At 41.2% G+C, this 24,864-nt stretch overlaps 1 protein-coding gene and 1 pseudogene across 4 annotated transcripts; one reads left to right on the top strand and one right to left on the bottom strand.

The window, feature by feature from the left end:
- Nucleotides 1-23,353, bottom strand: LOC139701355 (MHC class I polypeptide-related sequence B-like). 4 transcript variants are annotated; one of them, XM_071613560.1, is made up of 7 exons: nt 23,211-23,353; nt 4,725-4,991; nt 4,191-4,502; nt 3,474-3,788; nt 3,262-3,396; nt 1,903-2,163; nt 1-1,364 (listed from the first exon to the last, which is right to left on the bottom strand). In XM_071613560.1, the coding sequence occupies exons 1-6, from the start codon at nt 23,287-23,289 to the stop codon at nt 1,916-1,918; spliced, it is 1,356 nt and encodes a 451-aa protein (XP_071469661.1). In that variant the 5' UTR covers nt 23,290-23,353; the 3' UTR covers nt 1-1,364; nt 1,903-1,915. The 4 variants fall into 4 exon arrangements, with proteins under 4 accessions (XP_071469661.1, XP_071469662.1, XP_071469663.1 ...); XM_071613561.1 differs by having other exon boundaries at nt 1,916-2,163; XM_071613562.1 differs by having other exon boundaries at nt 1,903-2,151.
- On the top strand, nt 18,808-19,975 carry LOC139706070 (trimeric intracellular cation channel type B pseudogene; annotated as a pseudogene).
- Nucleotides 23,354-24,864: the final 1,511 nt, after the last annotated feature.

Genomic DNA, 24,864 nt, shown 5'->3' with positions numbered 1-24,864 from the left:
TTATTTTTTAAAAATTTTTTTATTAGTTGTTGATGGATCTTTATTTTATTTATTTATATGTGGTGCTAAGAATCGAACCCAGTGCCTTACACATGCCAGGCAGGTGTGCTACCTCCAAACCATAGTCCCAGTCTGAAACTTATTAATTCCAAGGATTTGAAATGATTTGGGACTTTATGAATTCAACATATTATAATTTGAAATTTATGAGAATTCTGTATCTCTCTTCAAACTCTTCTAAATTTATTTATTTTCTCTTTTGTCTACATTAACGAGGTCTTCAATTATAATGCTTAATAAGAGTATCTGAAAATAGCACCTTAATGCACATTTTGGTATTCAGATTTTCGGATCATGTATGTTAAAGTAGAGCTGTAACCCACAGGAGAACTGGCTGACTGATTCTAAAGGGACAGCCCTTGGGGCCCATTTCAACACAAGGGATCCCTGGTGTCCCACATATGCCCTTTGCAGCTTTACCCTCAAGCCCTGAGAGGCTCCCAGGCACTGTCCCAGCCAGAGACACACCCAGGACAAAAGCACAGTGTACTTAACTTCTTATTCTGGATTTCTGCCTCTTGTTCCAGGCCTAGTAAACCTTCAATGCTTTTTCCACCTGTCTGCCCTTTAGCATATTTTTTAAGTATGTGCTTTTCCCCTCAGTTTTCCAGTTGTATTCCATGGGAGGAATGGTCCAAATTAATTGGCCATTGTGAGAAACCAATGAACAGAGTACAATTTTATATGTTAGCATCAAAAATCAAGGAAGAAAACCATAAGCACCAATAATGTCCATTTAAGCAAGTGTAACTTGGATGTAATGAAAACAAAATGCTCCATAGCATCTCTATATGCCATAATTAAAATACATATCAATAATGATGACTTAAAAATTGTAATTTAGCATGTGACTATGATCCTGATTGACAAGCATGGAGTAAAGGAAACATATTTGAACACTAAATTGAAAAACACATGCACAGTAAACATCTGGAAGTTGGAACAGTGAGTGGCAGTGTGAGTTGAGCATGTGCCAAGGGTCCAGGGACAGCAGCAATGGCCTATGTTACACAAGGGCATGAAGACTGTGTGGGCATTCTGTAGAGGTTTCTCTGACATTCTGGAGAGGCCCTTGCATATTGAAGTTTCAACACCCAAATGACAATCTTGCTAATGAAAGGAGGAAGTAATCTGATCACAGCAGGGTTTACCAGCCCCTTCACTGTACAAAGTAAACCACACAAGAGAGCTCTGGATTTGTGCATGCCATTCACATTAGGCTATAAAAGAGGAAAAGGTCTTCCTTGGAGGCTGTAGTTGAAGTTTTGTGCCTTTGTCATCTTCAAATTCTTGCTAAGCAATCCCTGGGAAAAGGAAGTTATGCATGTTCAGGGTGCCCCATGAGAAATCCTCCTGGATGGCTCATCTCTGGCAGGCTATAGAGCAGCTGTCTTGCAAAGGACTAGCACCAACACCTCAGCTGTTATAAAGACACTGCCAAATTCCTCAGAATTTGAAGCTAGCACATTCATTCAACATCATCTGCAAAATGCCAGACTCTAGATATGAAAAATTGTGCTCTGTATGTGTAATAAGAATTATAATGCATTCCGCTGCCATGTATTTAAAAAATAAAATCAATTAAAATATTTTTTAAAAATGCCACAGACTCTGGCTCTCTTCACTGTCTATGTTAAACATATGTTTAACTCTCTGTACAAAGTAAACCACACAAGAGAGCTCTGGATTTGTGCATGCCATTCACATTCCTAGCCTGGAAAAGCATGCCTGCCACACAATCTGTTATAACCCTGACCTACAACAGCCCATGCAGAGGAGACTCAGAATCACTGAGCCTCTGCACCTGCCCAGGCTCTCAATCTGCACTTTTGCTTCCCCTACCTGCGTGGTTTACCTACGGCTGGGAATCCAGCTCTTCCCCAAGGGTTTCATTTTCCTGAGGCTTCCCTGGACTCCCTTCCTCCATTCCTAGCAGGGACTTCTGCAGGCCACAATCCTCACAGTCCTCAGAGGTCTTCTTCCCAAAGAAAACTAGGGTTTTCCTGAGATTCTGCAGTGTGAACTGTAGGCCCATCTTCTGTTCCTTTGCATTATTGTGGTCACAATCCAGGTCTCTCACAGGGTGCACTCCTGTAGAAGGATCTCGAAGGGTGACATTTAGTGCATATTAGTATATGAGTGCTGGAGAACTGCTTATTCACATGATACAGTTGGAACTGGGAACATCCTTACTGATTCAACATTCAAAGTGCAAAAATAAGCAACAGGCCTTTCCCACTCTTTCCCTGGGCACTGCCCTAGTGACATTCCAGGCAACCATTTCTGACCACAAGAAAGTAGAACTAGCATTGCCCTTGTTCCCCCTCTTGGAAGGCCATAGATGGGAGGAGCAGAGACCACAGAGCTGCCTACCCTACTTGTAGACTCACCAGAATGGGCCCCTGCTAAGGGACTGTGTGCCCTAGCCTGTGGAGACCAACACCCCTAGGGGCTACACTGGAAAATTCCAGACATAAGAGGAAAACAGTCACCACAGCTGCCCTAAATAGGCTGGTCTCTCTCCCCCGATGGCCAAGGACATAAGCCATTCTCCTGTCCATGTCATCTGCAAGGCCACTCCAGAAGGAAGAGCTGTATAACGGGGACAGGATGGTGACTGGCATGCCCAAGTGACCAGAGGAGACACTCAGGAGACAGCTCCTAGGAGGGCCTGCTCTACACAGGCCTCCCAGGGGCTGCATTGACAGGGCTCTGGCCCTATGGATCTTTTTCCTGGTTTGCTCCTGACAGCCAGAGACAGTGGGGGAGAGTGAGGGGAGGGACCAGTGGCATCACCATTCATGAAATTCCTCTCCAGTTTCTAAGCACCCAAAGGTTACAACTCATTCATTCTATGTCCCCTGAGGACAAGATAATCTAGCCAGCACCAATCAGCCCTCCATTCCCAACACAGTCCTCTGGTCAACCCAGGAAAGCCTGAGAGACAGAGGGGACAGCAGAAGCCATGGCCCCCACTGCTGCTCACTCCTCACCCTGCAGCCAAAGAGGCTGCATCTGGACCTTCAGAAATGTTGTCAGTCCTGGCTTTTGGCAAGATTAAGGGGTGTGGCTGGAGACAGTACTCCATCCTCTGTTCCAGAAAGCTGGTCACCTCCACTGTTCTCTGTGTAATGGGAGGCACAAGAGACCCTACATTCCAAATAGGCCCTGCAATTCCCAGCCAATGAACGCTTTTCTCACCTGAACCTTCTGTAGTAGATTTTGTCTTCCTTTTCTTGCAGGAGCAGACACAAACAATAATCATAATCAGAACACCAACAGCAGCAGCCACACCCAGGAAGGCAGCCCATTGGCTTGGAAGCAGCAGTGCAGTCCCTGAAAGCAGGATTGTTACACTCTGGGTACTGAGCCTCAAGGCTTCTCCCCTCTCACCACCCTGGTCACTGACTCACCTGGTTGGGAAACCCTGCTGGGACCCCCAGGCTCACCACAGGACACAAGGCCAGTGCTGTTGTTCCCACTGTGTCCCACATGGCAGCGGAACCCCTGCTCCTGTCCTTGGGGAATCCTGGTAGACACCCAGGTCTGGTAGGTCCCATTCTCATAGGAAAAGATACCACCAGACTGCTGGGTGCCCTGGCTCAGGGGTTCCCCATCCTGAAGCCAGGTCACAGAGATATTCTGGGGATAGAAGCCAAAAGCCCAACATGTCACATTGATGGTGTCCTCCAGGGCCTCAGCACAGGTCACATTCACTACTGGGGACACTGGAGGGACATAAAGGCAAAAATATTCAGGCATGTGACCAAGCCTCACTCCCCTTCTCCATGCTTCTGACTCTGGCCTAAGACCTCATTGAACTGAGGTCCACAAGTCTGTTTTCAACCTGGAGCCCGAGTCCTCTGACTGGCAGGAGGATGGTCACTGGGCTTGTGGCCTCACATTCTCACTTTAACGTGTTATGTTAAATAGGGGGTGTTATAGGAATTCTGGTTTGTGAGGTGATGAGGGGTATTTTGGGGGGTCCAGGGTTGTGGGGCCAGGTGGGAGCTCTCTATTATAGCAGGCAGGCAGGGAGGTGAGGGCTCACTAGTGTCTGGGCACATACACCCTCCTGTCTCTATCTAGCGGTGTGACAGGACAGGCAAATCACAACACGATAAACGCACACAAGGTCCTCTGGGCAGAGGCTCCAGGGGAGTAGGAAGAGCCCTTCCAGAAGACTAGATATCTCCTGAGTCTTCCACAAAGCTCTCCCTGCTCATGGGCCCAGTAATCTTTGCTTTGCATGCCATCTGCATCCCAGGAATTCTTGACTTCCATAGCCAAGTTCTGAGCTGAGGATGGCTCCACTGTCCAGCTGCGTCTCTCTGGATGATAGGAGAGGAAGGGCTCCCCATCATAGTAGAAATTCCAGAAGGCCCTGGTGCGGTTGTCCTTGTGAATCTTGCATCCCCAAGTCTCCTGGAGGAAATGAGACCCTGCCCCCACCCACCAGTCACTTCTCCATCCCCTGGGCTCTCTGCCTCCCTGCCCACCAAGTAAAAAATACTAGCCCACAGGGCACCCCAAACTGGCTCTCCTCCAAGTCCACTGTGCTGATCTGTATAAAGCCCATTTCTTGCCCTCCCCAGTCAATTGCAGTGAGAAGACACAGGTCCTGGAGAAAGCCTCACATCACACTTGCCCCTGCCCACACTCACCTCCTTTCTGCTCTTGCCAGGCATTGATATCTGCCAGGGTTGCTTTTAGATTCTTGCGGTGCTCTGCCAACTCTTGGATCTCTGTGTCCCAATTTTCAGTTCCCAAAGGTTTTTCTGCCCATGGCCCCTGGGGCTTTACACTTTCTTTTTTGTCACTATCAAAATGAAGGAAGAGCTGATGGTCCCAATAACCCTTGGCACAGGACCTTGATTGCACTGATCCACCTTGGGACCTCACTGTGAGGTTATAGTGAAGACTGTGGGTCCCTGTGGAAGAGGAAGCAACAGATGACCCTTCTACCTGTGAACAAGTGCTCACCAATGCTCACCACAAAGGCTGTGCTGTCCTGAGCACCTGAGGAGGCAGCAAATGTACACAGACAAAGGGACAGAAGAAAGGTTCCCAATACAAAGAAGACAGGAAAGTAGAGAGGAAGGAGAGGGGAAGTGAGGAACGGAGAAAGGGGAAATGGAGAGGGGCAGGCAAGTTGGCCAGGGTCCAAGACATAGGCATGGGTTCTTAAGGGTACAGGTGGGTGTTCAAGGGGAGAGGTTGGCCTGCAGAGGCAAGGGAGGTGTGGGAGGGGCAGAGGTGCATGGCAGGGCTTGTCAGAGGGCAGAGAGGGCACAGGAAGGGCAGAGGGTAGGTGGACCTATGGTCACTGAAGTGGAGCCCAGGCAGGGCAGGTTTCCAGAGGGTGTGTGTGCTGTCTATGTGCAGACTTCTCATGGATAAGGTGAGGCAGACAGGGGGTCAAAGTGAGTGTGAAGGTTGTGGCCCCAAAGTGTTGAGTGGGGTTGTACCCTAAAGGGAAGTGAAGCAGTGGGCTTGGTCCAAAGTAAAGGATAAGCATCTGGAACCCTCAAGTGGGGGACTTAAATTGTCCTAGTAGCATCTCGTGAGAAAAAGCAGGTGGCAGTGTTTCTAAAGACCTGATATAGCTTTTCTTTTTTCTTCATGTATTTATTTATTTATTTATTTATTTATTTATTTAATTTGTTCTAATTAGTTATATGTGACAGTAGAATGTATTTTGACCCATCATACCTATATGGAGTATATATAGCTTCTCATTGCTTTGGTTGTATATGATGTAGAGTTATACCGGTCGTGTAATCATATATGCACATGGGTAATAATGTCCGATTCATTCTACTATCATTCTTTCTCCATACCCCCTCCCTTCCCCTCAAGGGTAAAGGTGGGTGTTCAAGGGGAGAGGTTGAAACCCTCTTGCCTATATATACAATGGAGCAGCTGCTATGAAAATGGTATGGTGGTTCCTCCAAATATGGAAAAGATACTTTCCATAAATAATATAGAAATTTCTATATATAATATAATATACTTTCTATATATAATTCTATATATAATATATATATACATAGAAAGATACTATATCTATCTATCTATCTATATATATATATATATATATATATATATATATATAATAATCCAATTATTAAATGGGCGAATGAACTAAACTTATCAAAAAATACAAATGGCCAACAAATACATGAAAGCATTATTAGAAATTATGGAAATGCAAATCAAAACTACACTAAGATTTTTGTCCCGCTATAATTTGACTGACAGCCATCATGAGTATGTCACTTGCCTCTATCTAATCCAAAGTAACTCTATTTTTCCATAGCCCCCCACAAACACATTGTATCTCACCAATAGATGTGCTAGAAAATTTGGATTTTCACAAACAATGAAGATGGATCCTTTAGTTACTCATGTATAGAAATTAACACAGGTCTGGGGATGTAGCGCAATGATAGAGTTCTTGCCTAGCTTCTGCAAATGCCTGCATTCCAATACTCAGAGTGTGTGCCCTCGTGTGTGTGTGCGCACACACACATACACACACACCACACACACAAACTCAAAGTGAAAAAAAATGCAGACTATAAAACCAAACATTCTTATAAGAAAACACACTGACTGGTACATATTGTGATATGTGCCTGTAATCCCAGATACTCAGGAAACTTAAGCAGATGAGTGGAAGTTAAAAGCCAACCTGGACAACTTAGCAAGAGCCTTTCTCAAAATAAAAATTTAAAAGGCCTGAGGGTAGCTCAGTGGGGACCACATACTAGAATGTGAGAGAACCTGGGTTCACCTCATGGTACAAAAATAAAACAAATAAAAATTATGTATAATATATGATAATCTTCAAAACAAAGGATTTAACCACATTTTCCATATGGTGCCAAAAGCACACAGTAGAGAAAAAATTGATAAATTAGACTCATCAAAATGAAAACATAAAAACATCTATGCACCAAAGGTCACCCACAGAAATGGTGACGTGTGAAATGGGAGAAAATATCTGCAAGTCATATATCTAATAAGAGATGAACATTCAAATATATCAATGTATCTTGGGTTGGGGTTAGCTCAGCTATAGAACACCTGCCTAACATGTACAAGGGCCTAAGATTGATCCCAGCTCCATAAAACAAGCAAACAAAAAAGAATCTCAAAAACTCTAAAATAAGAAAAATGATGAATCTATTCAGAATTGGGCAAAGTATCACTACAGCCAGTTGTCTGATAGATATACAAATAGCCAATAAGCACATAAAGAGACACTCAACATCAGCAGTCATTAGGGAAATGAAAATAAATGCACAGTGACATTCTACTTTGTACCCATGAGGATGACTACTATTTAGAAAAAAGAATGCAGAATGAACAAGTTCATAACTACAGAGAAAACTGCAGCACAGTGCATTGCTTGCCTACATATACAATGGAGCAGCTGCTATGAAAATGGTATGGTGGTTCCTCCAAATATGGAAAAGATACTTTCTATATAATGCAGTAATTGTATATCTGGACATAAACACAAAAGTTGTAAAGACAGGGAAATCCAGAGGTATGTGTACACCCACATTCATAGCAGCATTGTTCCCAAAATCCAAAAGGTACAAGTAACCACAGTATTTATCAACTGATGAAAACCTAATCACAATATGTCTTATATGTGAAATGAATATTATTTAGCATTGAAAAGGAAGGACATTCTGACAATTGCTACACCATGGATGATCTTGAGGACATTAGCTAAGTGGAAAAGCCAGTCATGAAATGGCAAATTCTGTATGATTGCACTTGTATGGGATCTAGGGAGTTAAATTCATAGAGACAGAAGGTAGAATGCTGGCAGAGAGACGACAGGGACTGGGTTGTGGGGATGGATGCTTACTGTTTAATGGGTACAGAGTTTCAGTTTCCACAAAAATGTGAACACACTGAATGGCACTGAATTGTACACTTAAAATGGTTAAAATATGAAGCTGTATATTATGTCTATTTTACAATTAAACACCAAATAGAAATCAGGGCAGTGTACTACAGATTAATGCAGAATCAGAGAGAAGACGGAAGTAGAGGCCTGGGAAGAGAGGATCAAGGCAGGTGGACAAGTTGCACAACCTGGGGGAGGCCATTCAGAGTGGGAGGGGGTGTGATAGGAAGAGTTGATGTGAAGATAAAAGAGCCAAACAATTAAAAGAAAAAGAGAAAAGACTGAAATTAATAAAATTAGAAATAAAAAAAATGAAATCACTACAGATATCCCAGAAATCCAGAGAATTATTAGGGACAGTTTTGAAAACCTATATTCCAACACTTGGAAAACCTAGAAGAAATGGATATATTTCTAGACCCACATGACCTGCCAAAATCAAATCAATAATATAGAAGCGGAAGTAAAAGCCATCTGTTATGCTTTAAATACAAAGAATTCCCAGAAGCTCATGTGTGAGACAATGCAAGGATTTCTAGAGGTGAAGTGATTAGAGAGGCAGTGACCTAAGCAGTGGATTAATTTAGAGGTAACTTTAGGTGGGTAGGGTTGGCTACCTGGTTTAAGTCACTGCAGATGTGCCTTAGGGGCTTATATTGTATAAATGAAGCTCTCTCTGCTTCTTGATCGCTATGTCCTGAGCTGCTATTCTACTCCATGCGATTCCATCATGATATTCTGCCTCACTTAGGGCCCAACATATTTAGTCATATATGGATTGAAATCTCTAAAATCATGAGTGCCAAATAAACTTTTCCTCCTCTAAAACTGTTCTTGTCAGAACTTTTGGTCACAGTAACAAAAAGGCTGACTAAAAGACCATTCAACAGAGGAAACCCCAGGAACACAATGATTCTCAGCTGAATTCCCCAGAACTTCAAAGCAGAACTCATGTCCATGCCCCTCAAATTACTTAAAAAATAGTATGCGGAAAAAAAACACTTCAAATTCATTCTATGAAGACAGTATCACCATCAGACCAAAGCCAGTATCACAACAGATCAATATCTCTGATGAACTTAGATGAAAAAATTCTTAATAAAATAATAGCAAACTCTATTCAACAACATATTAAGATGATTATACATCATGACTAAGAAGAATTTATCCCAGTGATGCAGTGATGGTTCAATGTTCTCAAATCAATACATGCAATATACCACATGAATTGAATTAAGGAGAAAAATCATACTCATCATAATAGATGCAGAGAAAGCCTTCAACAAAATTCGGCATTCATTCATGATAAAGACACCAAGGAAACTAGGTATAGAAGAAACTTACCTCATCATAAAGTCTATATTCAGAGAGAGAACTGGGACCAAACACAGAGCAGGCCCAGCAGCCTGCTGAGGGGCAGAGCCGCCCCCCACCCCCCTCGCCTGCCAGGTAGGGGAAGGGTGACCACCGACAGAAAAGGCCCAGTGGCCCAGGGCGGGACAGAGCTTCCAATCACTCCTGCAAGGTAGGCGGGCCTGCGACCCACCGGCAGAAGAGGAGCAGCCGCCTGCTGAGAGGCTGAGCCGCCCCCTCCCCCTGCGCCAGCATAGTAGAGGGAACTGGGACCAAAGACAGAGCAGGCCCAGCGGCCTGCTGAGGGGCAGAGCCGCCCCCCACCCCCCTCGCCTGCCAGGTAGGGGAAGGGTGACCACCGACAGAAAAGGCCCAGTGGCCCAGGGCGGGACAGAGCTTCCAATCACTCCTGCAAGGTAGGCGGGCCTGCGACCCACTGGCAGAAGAGGAGCAGCCGCCTGCTGAGAGGCTGAGCCGCCCCCTCCCCCTGCGCCGGCATAGTAGAGGGAACTGGGACCAAACACAGAGCAGGCCCAGCGGCCTGCTGAGGGGCAGAGCCGCCCCCCACCCCCCTCGCCTGCCAGGTAGGGGAAGGGTGACCACCGACAGAAAAGGCCCAGTGGCCCGCGGCGGGACAGAGCTTCCAATCACTCCTGCAAGGTAGGCGGGCCTGCGACCCACCGGCAGAAGAGGAGCAGCGGCCTGCTGAGAGGCAGAGCCGCCCCCTCCCCCCCGCGCCTGCAAGGTAATCGGAACTGAGACCACCATCAGAACAGGTCAGACCTGCAACCGAGAGACAGAACAGGCCCAGTGGCCTGAGGAAGGGTAGAGCCGCCCCCCCCCCACGCCTGCAAAGTAGGCGGACCTGCGACCCACTGGCAGTACAGCCCCAGAGGCCTGCAGAGGGGCAGTGCCGCTGCCTGAGCCTGCAAAGTAGGCAGAACGGCGACCACCGACAGAACAAGCCTAGCGGCCCGCAGAGGGACAGAACCGCCGCCCGCGCCTGCAAGGACGGCGGACCTGCTACCGACTGGCAGAGCAGGCCCAGCGGCCTGCCGGCGTGGTAGGCACATTGCCCCAATTGGCGGAGGGGCAGAGCCGCCGCCCGTGCCTGCGAGGGAGACTTTGCAACTATACAAGACCAATATAAATATATAGGGGGAAAATTCAATAGCACAACAGTTTCACCAAGAAGAAAGGAACGCGAACAGTATGAAGAGACAAGGAAAGAAAGGACCACAAGCATTGCAGGTCAACTCAACTTTAGAAGAGGTAATAGCTGCAGCTGATGGAATGTCAGATAAAGAATTCAGGATATACATGCTTCAGATGATCTGGAGTCTCAAGGAAGACATCAGACAGCAAAATCAGACAATGAAAGATCACTTCAACAATGAATTACATAAACAAATCCAAGAAGCAAAAGATCAACTATACAGGGAAATAGAGGTTATAAAAAACAAACAAACAGACATCCTAGAAATGCAGGAAGCAATAAGCCAACTTAAAAACTCAATTGAGAATACTACCAGCAGAGTAGAACACTTAGAAGACAGAACATCAGACAATGAAGATAAAGTATTTCAACTTGAAAAGAACATAGACAGCTCAGCAAGACTGTTAAGAAACCATGAGCAGAACATCCAAGAAATATGGGATAACATCAAGAGACCAAATTTAAGAGTCATTGGGATACAGGAAGGAACAGAGTTTCAAACCAAAGGAATGAGCAATCTATTCAATGAAATAATTCGAGAAAACTTCCCAGACTTGAAGAATGAGACAGAACCCCAAATCCTAGAAGCCTACAGGACGCCGAATGTGCAAAATCATAAGAGACCCACACCTAGACACATTATAATGAAGATGCCCAACATACAGAACAAGGAGAGAATTTTAAAAGCTACAAGAGAAAGGAAGCAGATCACATTTAGGGGTAAGCCAATCAGGATAACAGCTGATCTTTCAACACAGACTCTGAAAGCTAGAAGATCCTGGAATAATATATTTCAAACACTGAAAGAAAATGGGTTCCAACCAAGAATTGTGTTTCCAGCGAAATTAAGCTTCAGGATGGAAGATGAAATTAAAACCTTCCACGATAAACAAAAGTTAAAAGAATTTGCAGCTAGAAAACCATCTCTTCAAAACATCCTTGGCAAAACATTACAGGAAGAGGAAATGGAAAATAACAATGAAAACCAACAGTGGGAGGTAGGACACTAAAGGGGGGAAAATAATCAAAGTGGAAAACAAACCATGTTTAGTAACATAAATAAACAAATATGGCTGGAAGAACAACCCATATCTCAATAATAACCCTAAATGTTAATGGCTTAAACTCACCAATCAAGAGACACAGGCTAGTAGAATGGATCACAAAACAAGACCCAACAATATGCTGCCTACAGGAGACGCATTTGATAGGAAAAGACATACATAGGTTGAAGGTGAAAGGTTGGGAAAAATCATATCACTCATATGGACTTCGGAAACAAGCAGGAGTATCCATACTCATATCAAATAAAATAGATTTTAAGCCAAAGTTAATCAAAAGGGATAAAGAGGGACACTACATACTGCTCAAGGGAACCATACACCAACAAGACATAACAATCATAAATATATATGCCCCAAACAATGGTGCAGCTATGTTCATCAAACAAACTCTTCTCAAGTTCAAGAGTCTAATAGACCACCATACAATAATCATGGGAGACTTCAACACACCTCTCTCACCACTGGACAGATCTTCCAAACAAAAGTTGAATAAGGAAACTATAGAACTCAATAACACAATTAATAACCTAGACTTAATTGACATATATAGAATATACCACCCAACATCAAACAGTTACACTTTTTTCTCAGCAGCACATGGATCCTTCTCAAAAATAGATCATATATTATGTCATAGGGAAACTCTTAGACAATACAAAGGAGTAGAGATAATACCATGCATCCTATCTGATCATAATGGAATGGAACTGAAAATCAACGATAAAAGAAGGAAGGAAAAAGAATATATCACTTGGAGAATGAACAATAGGTTACTGAATGATCAATGGGTTATAGAAGACATCAAGGAGGAAATTAAAAAATTCTTAGAGATTAATGAAAACACAGACACAACATATCGGAATCTATGGGACACATTGAAAGCAGTTCTAAGAGGAAAATTCATTGCTTGGAGTTCATTCCTTAAAAAAAGAAAAAACCAACAAATAAATGATCTCATACTTCATCTCAAAATCCTAGAAAAAGAAGAGCAAAACAACAGCAAAAGAAGTAGAAGGCAAGAAATAATTAAAATCAGAGCTGAAATCAATGAAATCGAAACAAAAGAAACAATTGAAAAAATTGACAAAACTAAAAGTTGGTTCTTTGAAAAAATAAACAAAATCGACAGACCCTTAGCCATGCTAGCGAAGAGAAGAAGAGAGAGAACTCAAATCACTAACATACGGGATGAAAGAGGCAATATCACAACAGACACTTCAGAAATACAGAAGATAATCAAAAATTATTTTGAATCCTTATACTCCAATAAATTAGAAGATAGTGAAGGCATAGATAAATTTCTTAAGTCATATGATCTGCCCAGATTGAGTCAGGAGGATATAGACAACCTAAACAGACCAATATCAATTGAGGAAATAGAAGAAACCATCAAAAGACTACCAACTAAGAAAAGCCCAGGACCGGATGGGTATACAGCAGAGTTTTACAAAACCTTTAAAGAGGAACTAATACCAATACTTTTCAAGCTACTTCGGGAAATAGAAAAAGAGGGAGAACTTCCAAATTCATTCTACGAGGCCAACATCACCCTGATACCTAAACCAGACAAAGACACTTCAAAGAAAGAAAACTACAGACCAATATCTCTAATGAACCTAGATGCAAAAATCCTCAATAAAATTCTGGCCACTCGGATACAAAGGCACATCAAAAAAATTGTGCACCATGATCAAGTAGGATTCATCCCTGGGATGCAAGGCTGGTTCAATATAAGGAAATCAATAAATGTTATTCACCACATCAATAGACTTAAAAATAAGAACCATATGATCATCTCGATAGATGCGGAAAAAGCATTCGACAAAGTACAGCATCCCTTTATGTTCAAAACTCTAGAAAAACTAGGGATAACAGGAACATACCTCAATATTGTAAAAGCAATCTATGCTAAGCCTCAGGCTAGCATCATTCTGAATGGAGAAAAATTGAAGGCCTTCCCTCTAAAATCTGGAACAAGACAGGGATGCCCTCTCTCACCACTTCTGTTCAACATAGTTCTCGAAACACTGGCCAGAGCAATTAGACAGACGAAAGAAATTAAAGGCATCAAAATAGGAAAAGAAGAACTTAAATTATCACTATTTGCAGATGACATGATTCTATACCTAGCAGACCCAAAAGGGTCTACAAAGAAACTATTAGAGCTAATAAATGAATTCAGCAAAGTGGCAGGATATAAAATCAACACGCATAAATCAAAGGCATTCCTGTATATCAGCGACAAATCCTCTGAAATGGAAATGAGGACAACCACTCCATTCACAATATCTTCAAAAAAAATAAAATACTTAGGAATCAACCTAACAAAAGAGGTGAAAGACTTATACAATGAAAACTACAGAACCCTAAAGAGAGAAATAGAAGAAGATCTTAGAAGATGGAAAAATATACCCTGTTCATGGATAGGCAGAACTAACATCATCAAAATGGCGATATTACCAAAAGTTCTCTATAGGTTTAATGCAATGCCAATCAAAATCCCAACGGCATTTCTTGTAGAAATAGAGAAAGCAATCATGAAATTCATATGGAAAAATAAAAGACCCAGAATAGCAAAAACAATGCTAAGCAGGAAGTGTGAATCAGGCGGTATAGCGATACCAGACTTCAAACTATATTACAGAGCAATAGTAACAAAAACAGCATGGTACTGGTACCAAAACAGGCGGGTGGACCAATGGTACAGAATAGAGGACACAGAAACCAATCCACAAAACTACAACTATCTTATATTTGATAAAGGGTCTAAAAGCATGCAATGGAGGAAGGATAGCATCTTCAACAAATGGTGCTGGGAAAACTGGAAATCCATATGCAACAAAATGAAACTGAATCCCTTTCTCTCGCCATGCACAAAAGTTAATTCAAAATGGATCAAGGAGCTTGATATCAAATCAGAGACGCGCCGTCTGATAGAAGAAAATGTTGGCTACGATCTACAGTCGGTGGGGTCGGGCTCCAAATTCCTCAATAGGACACCCATAGCACAAAAGTTAATAACTAGAATCAACAAATGGGACTTACTCAAACTAAAAAGTTTTTTCTCAGCAAAAGATACAATAAGAGAGGTAAATAGAGAGCCTACAACCTGGGAACAAATCTTTACTCCTCACACTTCAGATAGAGCCCTAATATCCAGAGTATACAAAGAGCTCAAAAAATTAGACAATAAGAGAACAAACAACCCAATCAACAAATGGGCCAAGGACCTGAACAGACACTTCTCAGAGGAGGACATACAGTCAATCAACAAGTACATGAAAAAATGCTCACCATCTCTAGCAGTCAGAGAAATGCAAATCAAAACCACCCTAAGATACCATCTCACTCCAGTTAGATTGGCAGCCATTATGAAGTCAAACAACAACAAGTGCTGGCGAGGATGTGGGGAAAAGGGTACACTTGTACATTGCTGGTGGGACTGCAAATTGGTGCAGCCAATTTGGAAAGCAGTATGGAGATTTCTTGGAAAGCTGGGAATGGAGCCACCATTTGACCCAGCTATTCCCCTTCTCGGTCTATTCCCTAAAGACCTAAAAAGAGCATGCTACAGGGACACTGCTACATCGATGTTCATAGCAGCACAATTCACAATAGCTAGACTGTGGAACCAACCTAGATGCCCTTCAATGGATGAATGGATAAAAAAAATGTGGCATTTATACACAATGGAGTATTACTCTGCATTAAAAAATGACAAAATCATAGAATTTACAGGGAAATGGATGGCATTAGAGCAGATTATGCTAAGTGAAGCTAGCCAATCCCTAAAAAACAAATGTCAAATGTCTTCTTTGATATAAGGAGAGTAGCTAAGAACAGAGTAGGGTTGAAGAGCATGAGAAGAAGATTAACATTAAACAGGGATGAGAGGTGGGAGGGAAAGGGAGAGAGAAGGGAAAATGCATGGAAATGGAAGGAGACCCTCAGAGGTATACAAAAGTACATACAAGAGGAAGTGAGGGGAAGGGGAAAAATAATACAAGGGGGACAAACGAATGTCAGTAAAGGGGGCAGAGAGAGAAGAGGGGAGGGGAGGGGAGGGGAGGGGAGGGGGGATAGTAGAGGATAGGAAAGACAGCAGAATACAACAGACACTAGTATGGCAATATGTAAATCAATGGATGTGTAACTGATGTGATTCTGCAATCTGTATATGGGGTAAAAATGGGAGCTCATAACCCACTTGAATCAAATTGTGAAATATGATATATCAAGAACTATGTAATGTTTTGAACAGCCAACAATAAAAAAAAAAAAAGAAAAAAAAAAAGAAAATAAAATAAAATCCCCATGGCAAACTCAAAAAAAAAAAAAAATAAAAAAAAAATAAAGTCTATATTCAACAAAGCCAAAGCCAACATCATAGTGAATGGGAAAAAACTGAAAGCATTTCCATGAAAATTTAGAACAAGAAAAGGATGTCTACACTCATCCCTCCTATTCAATATACTACTAGAAATTCTAGGCAGAGTAAATAGGCAAGAGAAGGAAATCAATGGGATAAAAATAGAAAAAGAAGAAGTCGAATCATCAATGATTGCAAATTTAACAATTCTATACTTAGAAGATCCAATACCCCAATAATGAATCACCTGAGAAAGAAATCAGAAAACCAACACCATTCCTGATAACCTTGAAAAAGAAAATACCTTGGAGTATTAACCAAGGCGTTAAAAGATCTCTACAATGTAAATCATAGAACATTGAAGAAAGAAACTGAAGAAGACACAAGAAGATGGAGAGAACTCCCATGTTCAGAGATAAGCAGAATGAATATTGCTAAAGTGAACATAAAACCAAAAGTAATACACAGATTCAATGTAATCCCCATCAAAATACCCCAATGAGATTTTTTTCACAGAACTACATAAAATATTTCTAAAGTGCCTTTGGAAGAATGAAAGACCCAGAATACCCAAAGCAATTCCAACCCTAAAAATCAATGTTGGAAGGATCACAAGACCTGACTTCAAACTATACTACAGAGCAATAGTAACAAAAAGTGCATGGTACTTGCCATAAATCATATATATATATATGCTCTTGATATATACATATACAATCATATATAGAGACATATATGTATATATATAAAGCGAACATATATATATGAATATATATATATAAAATGACACATAATGACACAGAGACAAACTCACACAGATTATAGTAATCTGATCCTTTATAAAATTGCTAAAACACACATTGGAGAAAAACAGCCATTTAAACAAATGGTGCTGCAAAACAGGCTGTCCCTATGTGAAAAAATGAGGCATAATTTTTTTTTTAAAGAGAGAGGAGAGAGAGAATTTTTTTTTAATATTTATTTTTTAGTTATTGGCGGACATAACATCTTTGTATGTGGTGCTGAGGATCGAACCCAGGCCGCACGCATGCCAGGCGAGCGCGCTACCGCTTGAGCCACATCCCCAGCCCCAATGAGGCATAATTTTTATTTCTCACCCTGTACAAGTCAACTCAAAATGGATTAAAGTCCTAGGAATTAGGCCAGAAATTATGCAACTCCTAGAAAAGAAAGGAGGTTCAACACCCTAACATATAGGTATAAGTGATGACTTTCTCAAGAGGACCCTTAAAGCTCACAAAATGATGCCAAGAGTTAATAAATGGGATGGCATCAGATGAAAAAGCTTCTTCTATACCAACAAAATAGTTCAGAATGTGAAGAGAGAATTTACGGAATAAAAGAAAATCATGGATAGCTACTCCTCTGTCAGAGGATTAATATCCAGAATATATAAAGAATTCAAAAAACTTAATATCATAAAATAATAATCCAATTATTAAATGGGCAAATGAACTAAACTTCTCAAAAAATACAAATGGCCAACAAATACATGAAATCATTATTAGAAATTATGGAAATGCAAATCAAAACTACACTAAGATTTTTGTCCCACTATAATTTGACTGACAGCCATCATGAGTACTAAATGCTGGACAGAATGTGGAGAAAGAACAACACTTTTATACTACTGGTGGGATTGTAAATAGTACAACCACTGTGGAAATCAATATGGAGGTTCCTCAGTAGACTAGGAATGAAGTCACTACCCAGTTGTACCACTCCTCAGTATTTATTCTACAGAATTAAACTCATCATACTATAGTGATACATACATACTCATGTTTATAGCAGCACAATTCACAATAGACACAGTAGGGTACCAGCTTAGTTTTCCATCAATAGATGAATGGAAAAAGAAATTATGGTATACATAAACAATGGAATTTGACTTACCCATAGGGAAGCAGGAATTTTCCCATTTTCAGGAAAATGGATGGAACTTGACAACATTATGTGAAGCGAAATAAACCAGACTCAGAAAGTGAAGGGTAACATGTTTTCTCTTTTATGTGGAAGCAAGAGAGGAAAACCAAAGAAAGGTGGGGAGGGTCTCATGAAAATTGAAGAAAGATCAGTAGAGTAGAGGAAAGGAACCAGGGGAGGGAAGAGGAGATGGAAAGGGAGAAATACTGGGGAATGACATTAGACAATGACATTGTTATATTGTGTACATGTACGAGTATGTAACAACAAATTCCACCATTATGTACAACTATCATGCACAATAAGAAAATATAGAAAACAAAAAGTGGACAAAGAGCCAGGCACTGTGGTGCATGCCTGCTACTTGGGAGGCTGAGGCAGGAGCATTCCTTGAGATAAGGAGTTTAAGGCCAACCTGGTCAACATAGCAGACCCACCTCCAAAAATCAAACAAAATAAAAGAACAATACACTGTGGCAAACACACAGGAAGAATACTAATCAGTTTTAACACCACCACCAACAACAAAATGGTCATTAGAGCTGAGGATGGAGCTCTTGTGTAGAGGAAATGCCTACTAGACATAAGATCCTTAAATTAATCCCCAGTATTTTTATTATAAAAAAAAAAGATACCCTCAAACCAGGTAATTGTGTCATTTGTGGTCATATGGATAAACCTAGAGGAGACAATGAGAGAATAAAACAGACACACAAATGATCCCACTTATAAGTGGAGATTGGGGCAGGCAGGAGGGGTGCTGGTTAGCACAGGTATAGAGTAGATAGAAGAGGGGAGACACTGATCAAAGCACACAAAGTTTCAATTAGATAGGAGGAATAATCTCTGTGCCATACTATAGCACATCAAGATGACCACAGTAAATATTAATATAGTGTATGTTGCAAAATAGCTAACACTGGATTTTAAATGATCTGATCACAAGTAAATGGAAAATATTTGAGGTGAGGTATGAGGTTTGTGCTAATTACTCATTTGATCATTATAAAATGTATACATGTATGAAAACACTGTACTGCATAATTTAAATTTATTTCACTATGTGTTAACAAAAAGAAAATAAAACTTGAGCTCATGTAGTTGTCCCCTCCTGCACTCCCACTTTGACAGAGGGGAACCCCTAGCAGAGGCTGCTTAGGCAGCTTTGGTAGGCTGTAACTTGGACTCTCCCTGGGAGGAGCTGACGCTGGCCTTTTCCCACATCACCATGCTCCCCTTTTTGACATCACCCACTATCTGCTGTCTGTGATGGCACTGAAGCATCAGCTGCTAGGAGTGGAAGGGACATGGAAGAATCCTGTTTCAAGCTGGTTTACTGCTATGCTCCACTGCTTTGGTGGAGGATTTTTATCATGTGTACTGTTTACAGAGCTTCCACTTATTGCAAACCACACTAATATTTTACTGGTATATTATAATTTTTTGCCCATGGGACCTAATTTCCTAGGGCTATTCATTATTAACCTGCTCAACTTCTGGCTGTGGGGATGAAGGAGTGACCAGAACGTGGAATATAGTAGGTGTAGTCACACATGCTAATAGTTATTAAAAAAAATGGCTGGCCAGTCATGATAGCTATTGGATGGGCCCAAGGTACAGGTGGTATCCTTTTCACAAATTTCGAACAGTTGGTAAAGGGAGATTGGAAACCGGAGATGAGGAATGGCTGAAGAAAGTTGTCTTATCTTTCCAAGGTAACCCTTCTGGGGTCCCTTATCTTCTTCACATTTCAGTACACCATGTATCTGACCATATCAAAGCATAATTTTATGTTCCTTTATACCATCTTTCTTGTGGCCACAAAGATAACCATGATGGTTACAGAGACTTCTGTGACTCTTGCTCCTTTTGAGCATATATTGAGTCAGCTGCTCTTTGGCTGGCAGCAACAGTTTTCATTGTAGGGTAAGAAATGTGGAGCAAAATCATCTTCCAATGGTACTGGTTCATCAGTCCCCAAACCTATGACCAATGGTTCAGATAATGTTAAAAGGAAACATACTAAGAACACTGAGTAAATTTGCTTGGGCTCTAGAAGGCAAAAAATAAAAAACCTTTTCTACCTATCAGATTGTGATAAATATTTCTATGTAGATGACTTGCAATAAAACTATATATAAGGAATGGAGGTAACAAAAGAAATTCTTTCTGTTTTAGTATAATTATTGCTTTCTTGATCATAATTTTTGAGTATCATTTGTGCATCATGGGAATTTTTTCTGATACAAAGTATCTCTTGTGATTATTTGACTGGTTTTACATTGATAAAAATTATAAAAATTTAAAACTTTTAAAAATTGGGTATTTTCATATGCCTAAAAAATCTGAATCTATTTGAGATTTAGTTCAGCAGAATTAAACTTTTATTTTACATTACCATAATAATTCCTAGATATTGAAAATTAGCTAGTTAAAAAATTGAAATTTCTATTTATTTTTGAGCACTGAGGACAGTAAACATTTCCTAAAAAGTTATATTATAGATGAATATAAACTGCTAGTTTATATTTGCTATATAAACATTGTAATTTTGCCCACATTAAATGGAAAGTACCTTGGCTGGGGATATGGCTCAAGTGGTAGCGCACTCATCTGGCATGCGTGAGGCACTGGGTTTGATCCTCAGCACCACATAAAAAATAAAATAAAGATATTGTTTCTGCCTAAAGCTAAATAAATAAATAAATGGAAAGTATCTGAAATTTAACTTAATTTTATCTCTAATAGTATTTTTCAGTAAAAACACAATATTGTTAGAATGAGTTTCAGTTTGAAATCTTTTTCATTCCCTTCAAAAATTGTTTTTATTTTTCCCTCAAAAGAAAATCAGGGGTGGGTGCAATTTTTGATAAATTACTAATTCCATGTTTAGTACTTTTCAAAAGTTTGTAGTTTTCCAGAATTACAATTTGCGTGTTCTCTAACCCCTTCTCTCTCCTTAAAACACATTTATTTCAGCTGTAGAGAAAATTTTCACATTTCACATGTTCTTTCTGACCTTAGTTGTTCTGAATACATTGGTAGCAGTTGTCTTAGTGATTTTTTTTTTAAAAAATGTATTATTTCTGTTAGGTCTGTGGTGGCCACTTGGTGGCGACTTAGAACAAAGCAGCCCACGCGGGAAAGGAACATCAATCAGGTGCCAGTGGAAATGCCTGTCAATCAGCGAGATCTCCTGACTTACACCTGTCAATCAGCAGGACCCCCTGGCCAATCCTGGAGTTCAGCCAACTCCTCTGACCAACCGGACAAGGGACCCTAAAAACACCTTTTTCTGTCCCAAGCCCTTCCCTTCCTGCTGAGCCCCATAAAAGTCCAGTCCTGTGGAGCTCCCATGTGGTTTTTTCCTCAGACCCTTCTCCTGTCCACTCTGTGGGTCTGATCAAGTTCCGCCAGGGAGTGACATCTCAATAAAGCCTCGTTTGGCACCCCTTTTTAAATCTGCCTCCTTTGGTTGCTACTTGCCTTGCCTGATCTGACAATTTCCATTTATTTTTTTTTTTCTTCCATGTCTCCTTTCTAGTGGCTTTCTCAGTTTTTTTTTTTTGTTGTTGTTGTTGTTCAAATGTCCCATGTTAGATTACAAATGGTTATGTTTAGTTTTAATCTACATGTATATGTATTATTAATTTTATTTTAAGCAAAAACTGATTAGCTTCATGTGAAAATGCTCAGCTCTGATGAGAACTATCTGTGTACAACTGATAGTAATCAGCTAAGAAACAGATTAACAGAAATCTCATGGTCATCTTATTTGATTGAAGAATGATAACATTAAATCTAATTTCTTATTGGCAAATAAAAAACAAACCAGAAAAGGTACTAAATGATGCTGGAGTTTCTTTATCTTGTGGTTCAAAAGTACACGTCTAACATTCAAACTCTGTGACATGATTTCAGATGCCAAGACTATGAGCCTACTCCCTGTATCAAGTACAACTTTTAGATGGCTTAAGTACTCAAATCATATTCAAGTTGAAAGTTCTCTGCTTTTAACTTTTAACAACTGTAAACACCAGCAGGTACTATACTTGCTTAAGAGAAATGATTTTTTTGTCTGTGTATAGAAGGAGCAATTTGATACTCTTGGAATGATAAGAAGTTTATTTTAATATTGTAATAGCATTGAATTGAATTCTGTATTATATTTGATATCCTTATAGTTAAAAACTTAAAAATTAACTTGTTATTAACTATTGGTTAGTTTTAAAATTTAGATTTAACTGTAGTTAAAATGGTAGGGATCTTTTTTTACACTTGTATTAAAAGACAAATTCATTAAAATAAGTTGTTCAACAAGAGGAGGAGGAGGAGGAGGAGGAGGAGGAAACTTGAGAAAAACAGTCTAACTAAAAACTTTTTTGCTTGTTTTAAAAAGCAAAGGTTGGGTCTGCCTAGGAGGGGGACAGGTTTTTACAACAGCATTGCTCCTTGTGGACAATGAATGACTCACAGGGAAGGAGGAAGGGCCTGCCTGGTGAGGGAGAGAAGTCATGCTCAGATACATCTTAGAAAATGAATCAGAGAACTACTGACCGGAAGGGAGAGCAGGGAGGAGGAGGGCAACCGGACTGGGTGAGGGGTGTGAGACAGGCAGCTGAGGAGGCAAGGAGAGATGTGGTGGGAACAATGGAGTTCCTATTAGGGTAAAGCAGGGTGCAGGAAAGCAGGGGACCTTGAGGGTGGAGATGAGAGAAGTCACAGGAAGAATCTCTTGGCCCAGAAATCCTCAGCTTCTAACCTCCCTCAGTCTGACTAGAGAAACCACAGTGCCCATAGCAACAGAAAGGAGAGAGGAAGACCCCTAACTCCAGATACTGAGCGCTCCGTGGGAGCACGCTGCTGACTCCAGGAAGAGGACAGGGCTTGGGGGTGGGGGGCTGGAAACTGTCTCAAAATCTATCAATTTTGATAAAGTGGTCCCATGAAAGGCAGACCTCTAAGGGAGTTGAATCTCTCTCAAAGATGAAAGCAGGAGACAGAGCTAGGACTCAGGGGCGTCAGAAGAACCAGGCTGTTGGAAAGGAAGAGCAAGGCTGTGAGGGGAGGGAGGGGAGCAAGGTGCATCACGGATGCAGATGCGGGAGGAGGTGGTGGGGTATGCCCTGAAAAGAGGAGTTGAGATTTGTGGCAGATTTGCTGCGTCTGGGCCCGCACTTCTCCCCGCAATTCCAGAGCCCGCCAAGCTGGGTAGAGGCTCCTTGGATTCGCATGGCATCTCCCGCTTTGAAGAACCACCATGAACCCACTCACCAACGGCGGAACCCAGAGGTGCACAAAGAGCAGTGCCGACCAGGAGCAGCAGAGCGCCCAGTCTCATAGGGTCTGCCATTCTCCTAGGTGATCAGCAGAGAGAGGCTGCCTGACAGTTGCCTGGAAGGGAGCCACACTGGTGGCATGCACAGGGCAGGTGTCTCAATAAACACTCATGCTACAAGGATTGATGCCTGACAAGACCAATCAGGAGCAGAGAGGGAGGAGCTATGCTTAAAGGGGAACTTCCCTTCAGGATGAAGGCTGAACTAGAGGGAGGAGCTACGCTTAAAGGAGAACTTCCCTTCAAGCACAGGATGAAGGTTAAACTACTCCAAAGACATGGGGAAATATCCACTATGTCACACTTGCCTTAACCTCCAGAAAAGGGCCTCTGATTTAGGATTCCCCAGGTAAGATAGATAAGGGCAGCTAGGTGAATGCTGTAGGGTCAGATTCTGAGCAACTGCCATGACTCAACCTTAGAAACACTGCCACATCTCTGGGAACCTAGTGGAATTTAGCCCCCAGAAAAGCATGGGTCTCCCCAAGCTCTTGTTGGACAATAAGGTGAGACACCATAACACACTCTCTCACTTTCTATCTCTCTTTTTGTTGTTATGGGGGATTGAACCCAAGTGCTTAACCACTGAGCCAAATTTCCAGTCCTTTTTAAATTGTTTTTTTTTTTTTTTTGGGGGGGGGGGAGGTACCTGGGATTGAACTCAAGGGGTAGTAAACCACTGAGCCACATCCCCAGTCTTATTTTCTATTTTATTTGGAGACACGGTCTCACTGAGTTGCATAGTGCCTCACTGTTGCTGAGGCTGGCTTTGAACTCATGATCTTCCTGACCCAGTCTCCTGAGCTGCTGCAATTAGAGGTGTGTGCCACCATGCTTTTTTGTTTAATATTTTTATTTGGAACATGGTCTTACTACATTGCTTAGGGCCTTGCTAAATTGCTGAGGCTGGCTTCCAACCTGCAGTCCTCCTGCCTCAGCTTTGTAAGCTGCTGGGGTTGTTTACATGTTTGCCACCAGACCCAGTCCACCATCTCTTTACCTCCAGAGATGTCTGGGTCTATATCTTAAAAACATGGGTTTCTTTTATTTTCTTTTTGCAGAACCAAAATACAAATTTCAAAGAGGTATCATCCTTCTTAGACCAACTTTACTAATCCATAGTTTACATACAATAAAATGCATATTTAGAAATGTACAGCTCGTTGCGTTTGGGTATTCACACATGCTTATGTCACCACCAGTGAGTGAAGATGAAGAACATTCCCATCATCCCCCAAAGTAAATCTATGCAATAGAATTCTAGGTGGCCATTAAAATGAGAAAAATATATGTAAATGTATTGCTGTGAAAAGAGCTGCCCAACATATTTTAGGATTTTTTAAAAGGTTAGTAAAATACTGGATTAAATGCTGCCACTTACATAGTATGTATTTATAATAGAGGGAAAAACTAGATGATTGCCTTGAACAGTCTGACAGTGGTTTCTCCAGGGACTGGGAAAACAGTGCCTTTCATGTTCTGTGAGTTGCTAGAATTGTATTGAAATGAAAATAAACATTGAGTCTTGATTTAGAATCTGATTGTATCCAAATATAATAAATAAATAGAATACAATAAATGGGGACTGGG

This window comes from Marmota flaviventris, chromosome 6, assembly GCF_047511675.1.
Source record: "Marmota flaviventris isolate mMarFla1 chromosome 6, mMarFla1.hap1, whole genome shotgun sequence".
In the NCBI taxonomy this organism is placed as follows: Eukaryota; Metazoa; Chordata; class Mammalia; order Rodentia; family Sciuridae; genus Marmota; species Marmota flaviventris.
The sequence above is the reverse complement of the archived record's forward strand: the minus strand, read 5'-3'. Positions and strand labels throughout refer to the sequence as shown.

What these genes read in the sequence shown, in the direction of transcription:
- LOC139701355 (XM_071613560.1), bottom strand. Translation starts at nt 23,289, where the DNA reads ATGGCAGACCCTATGAGACTGGGCGCTCTGCTGCTCCTGGTCGGCACT. An exon ending in ACCTCTGGGTTCCGCCGTTG is followed by an intron (nt 4,992 to 23,210) that starts GTGAGTGGGTTC and finishes CCTCTTCCACAG; the next exon opens with GGACCCACAGTCTTCACTAT. An exon ending in CAGCAGGGTTTCCCAACCAG is followed by an intron (nt 3,397 to 3,473) that starts GTGAGTCAGTGA and finishes TCCTGCTTTCAG; the next exon opens with GGACTGCACTGCTGCTTCCA.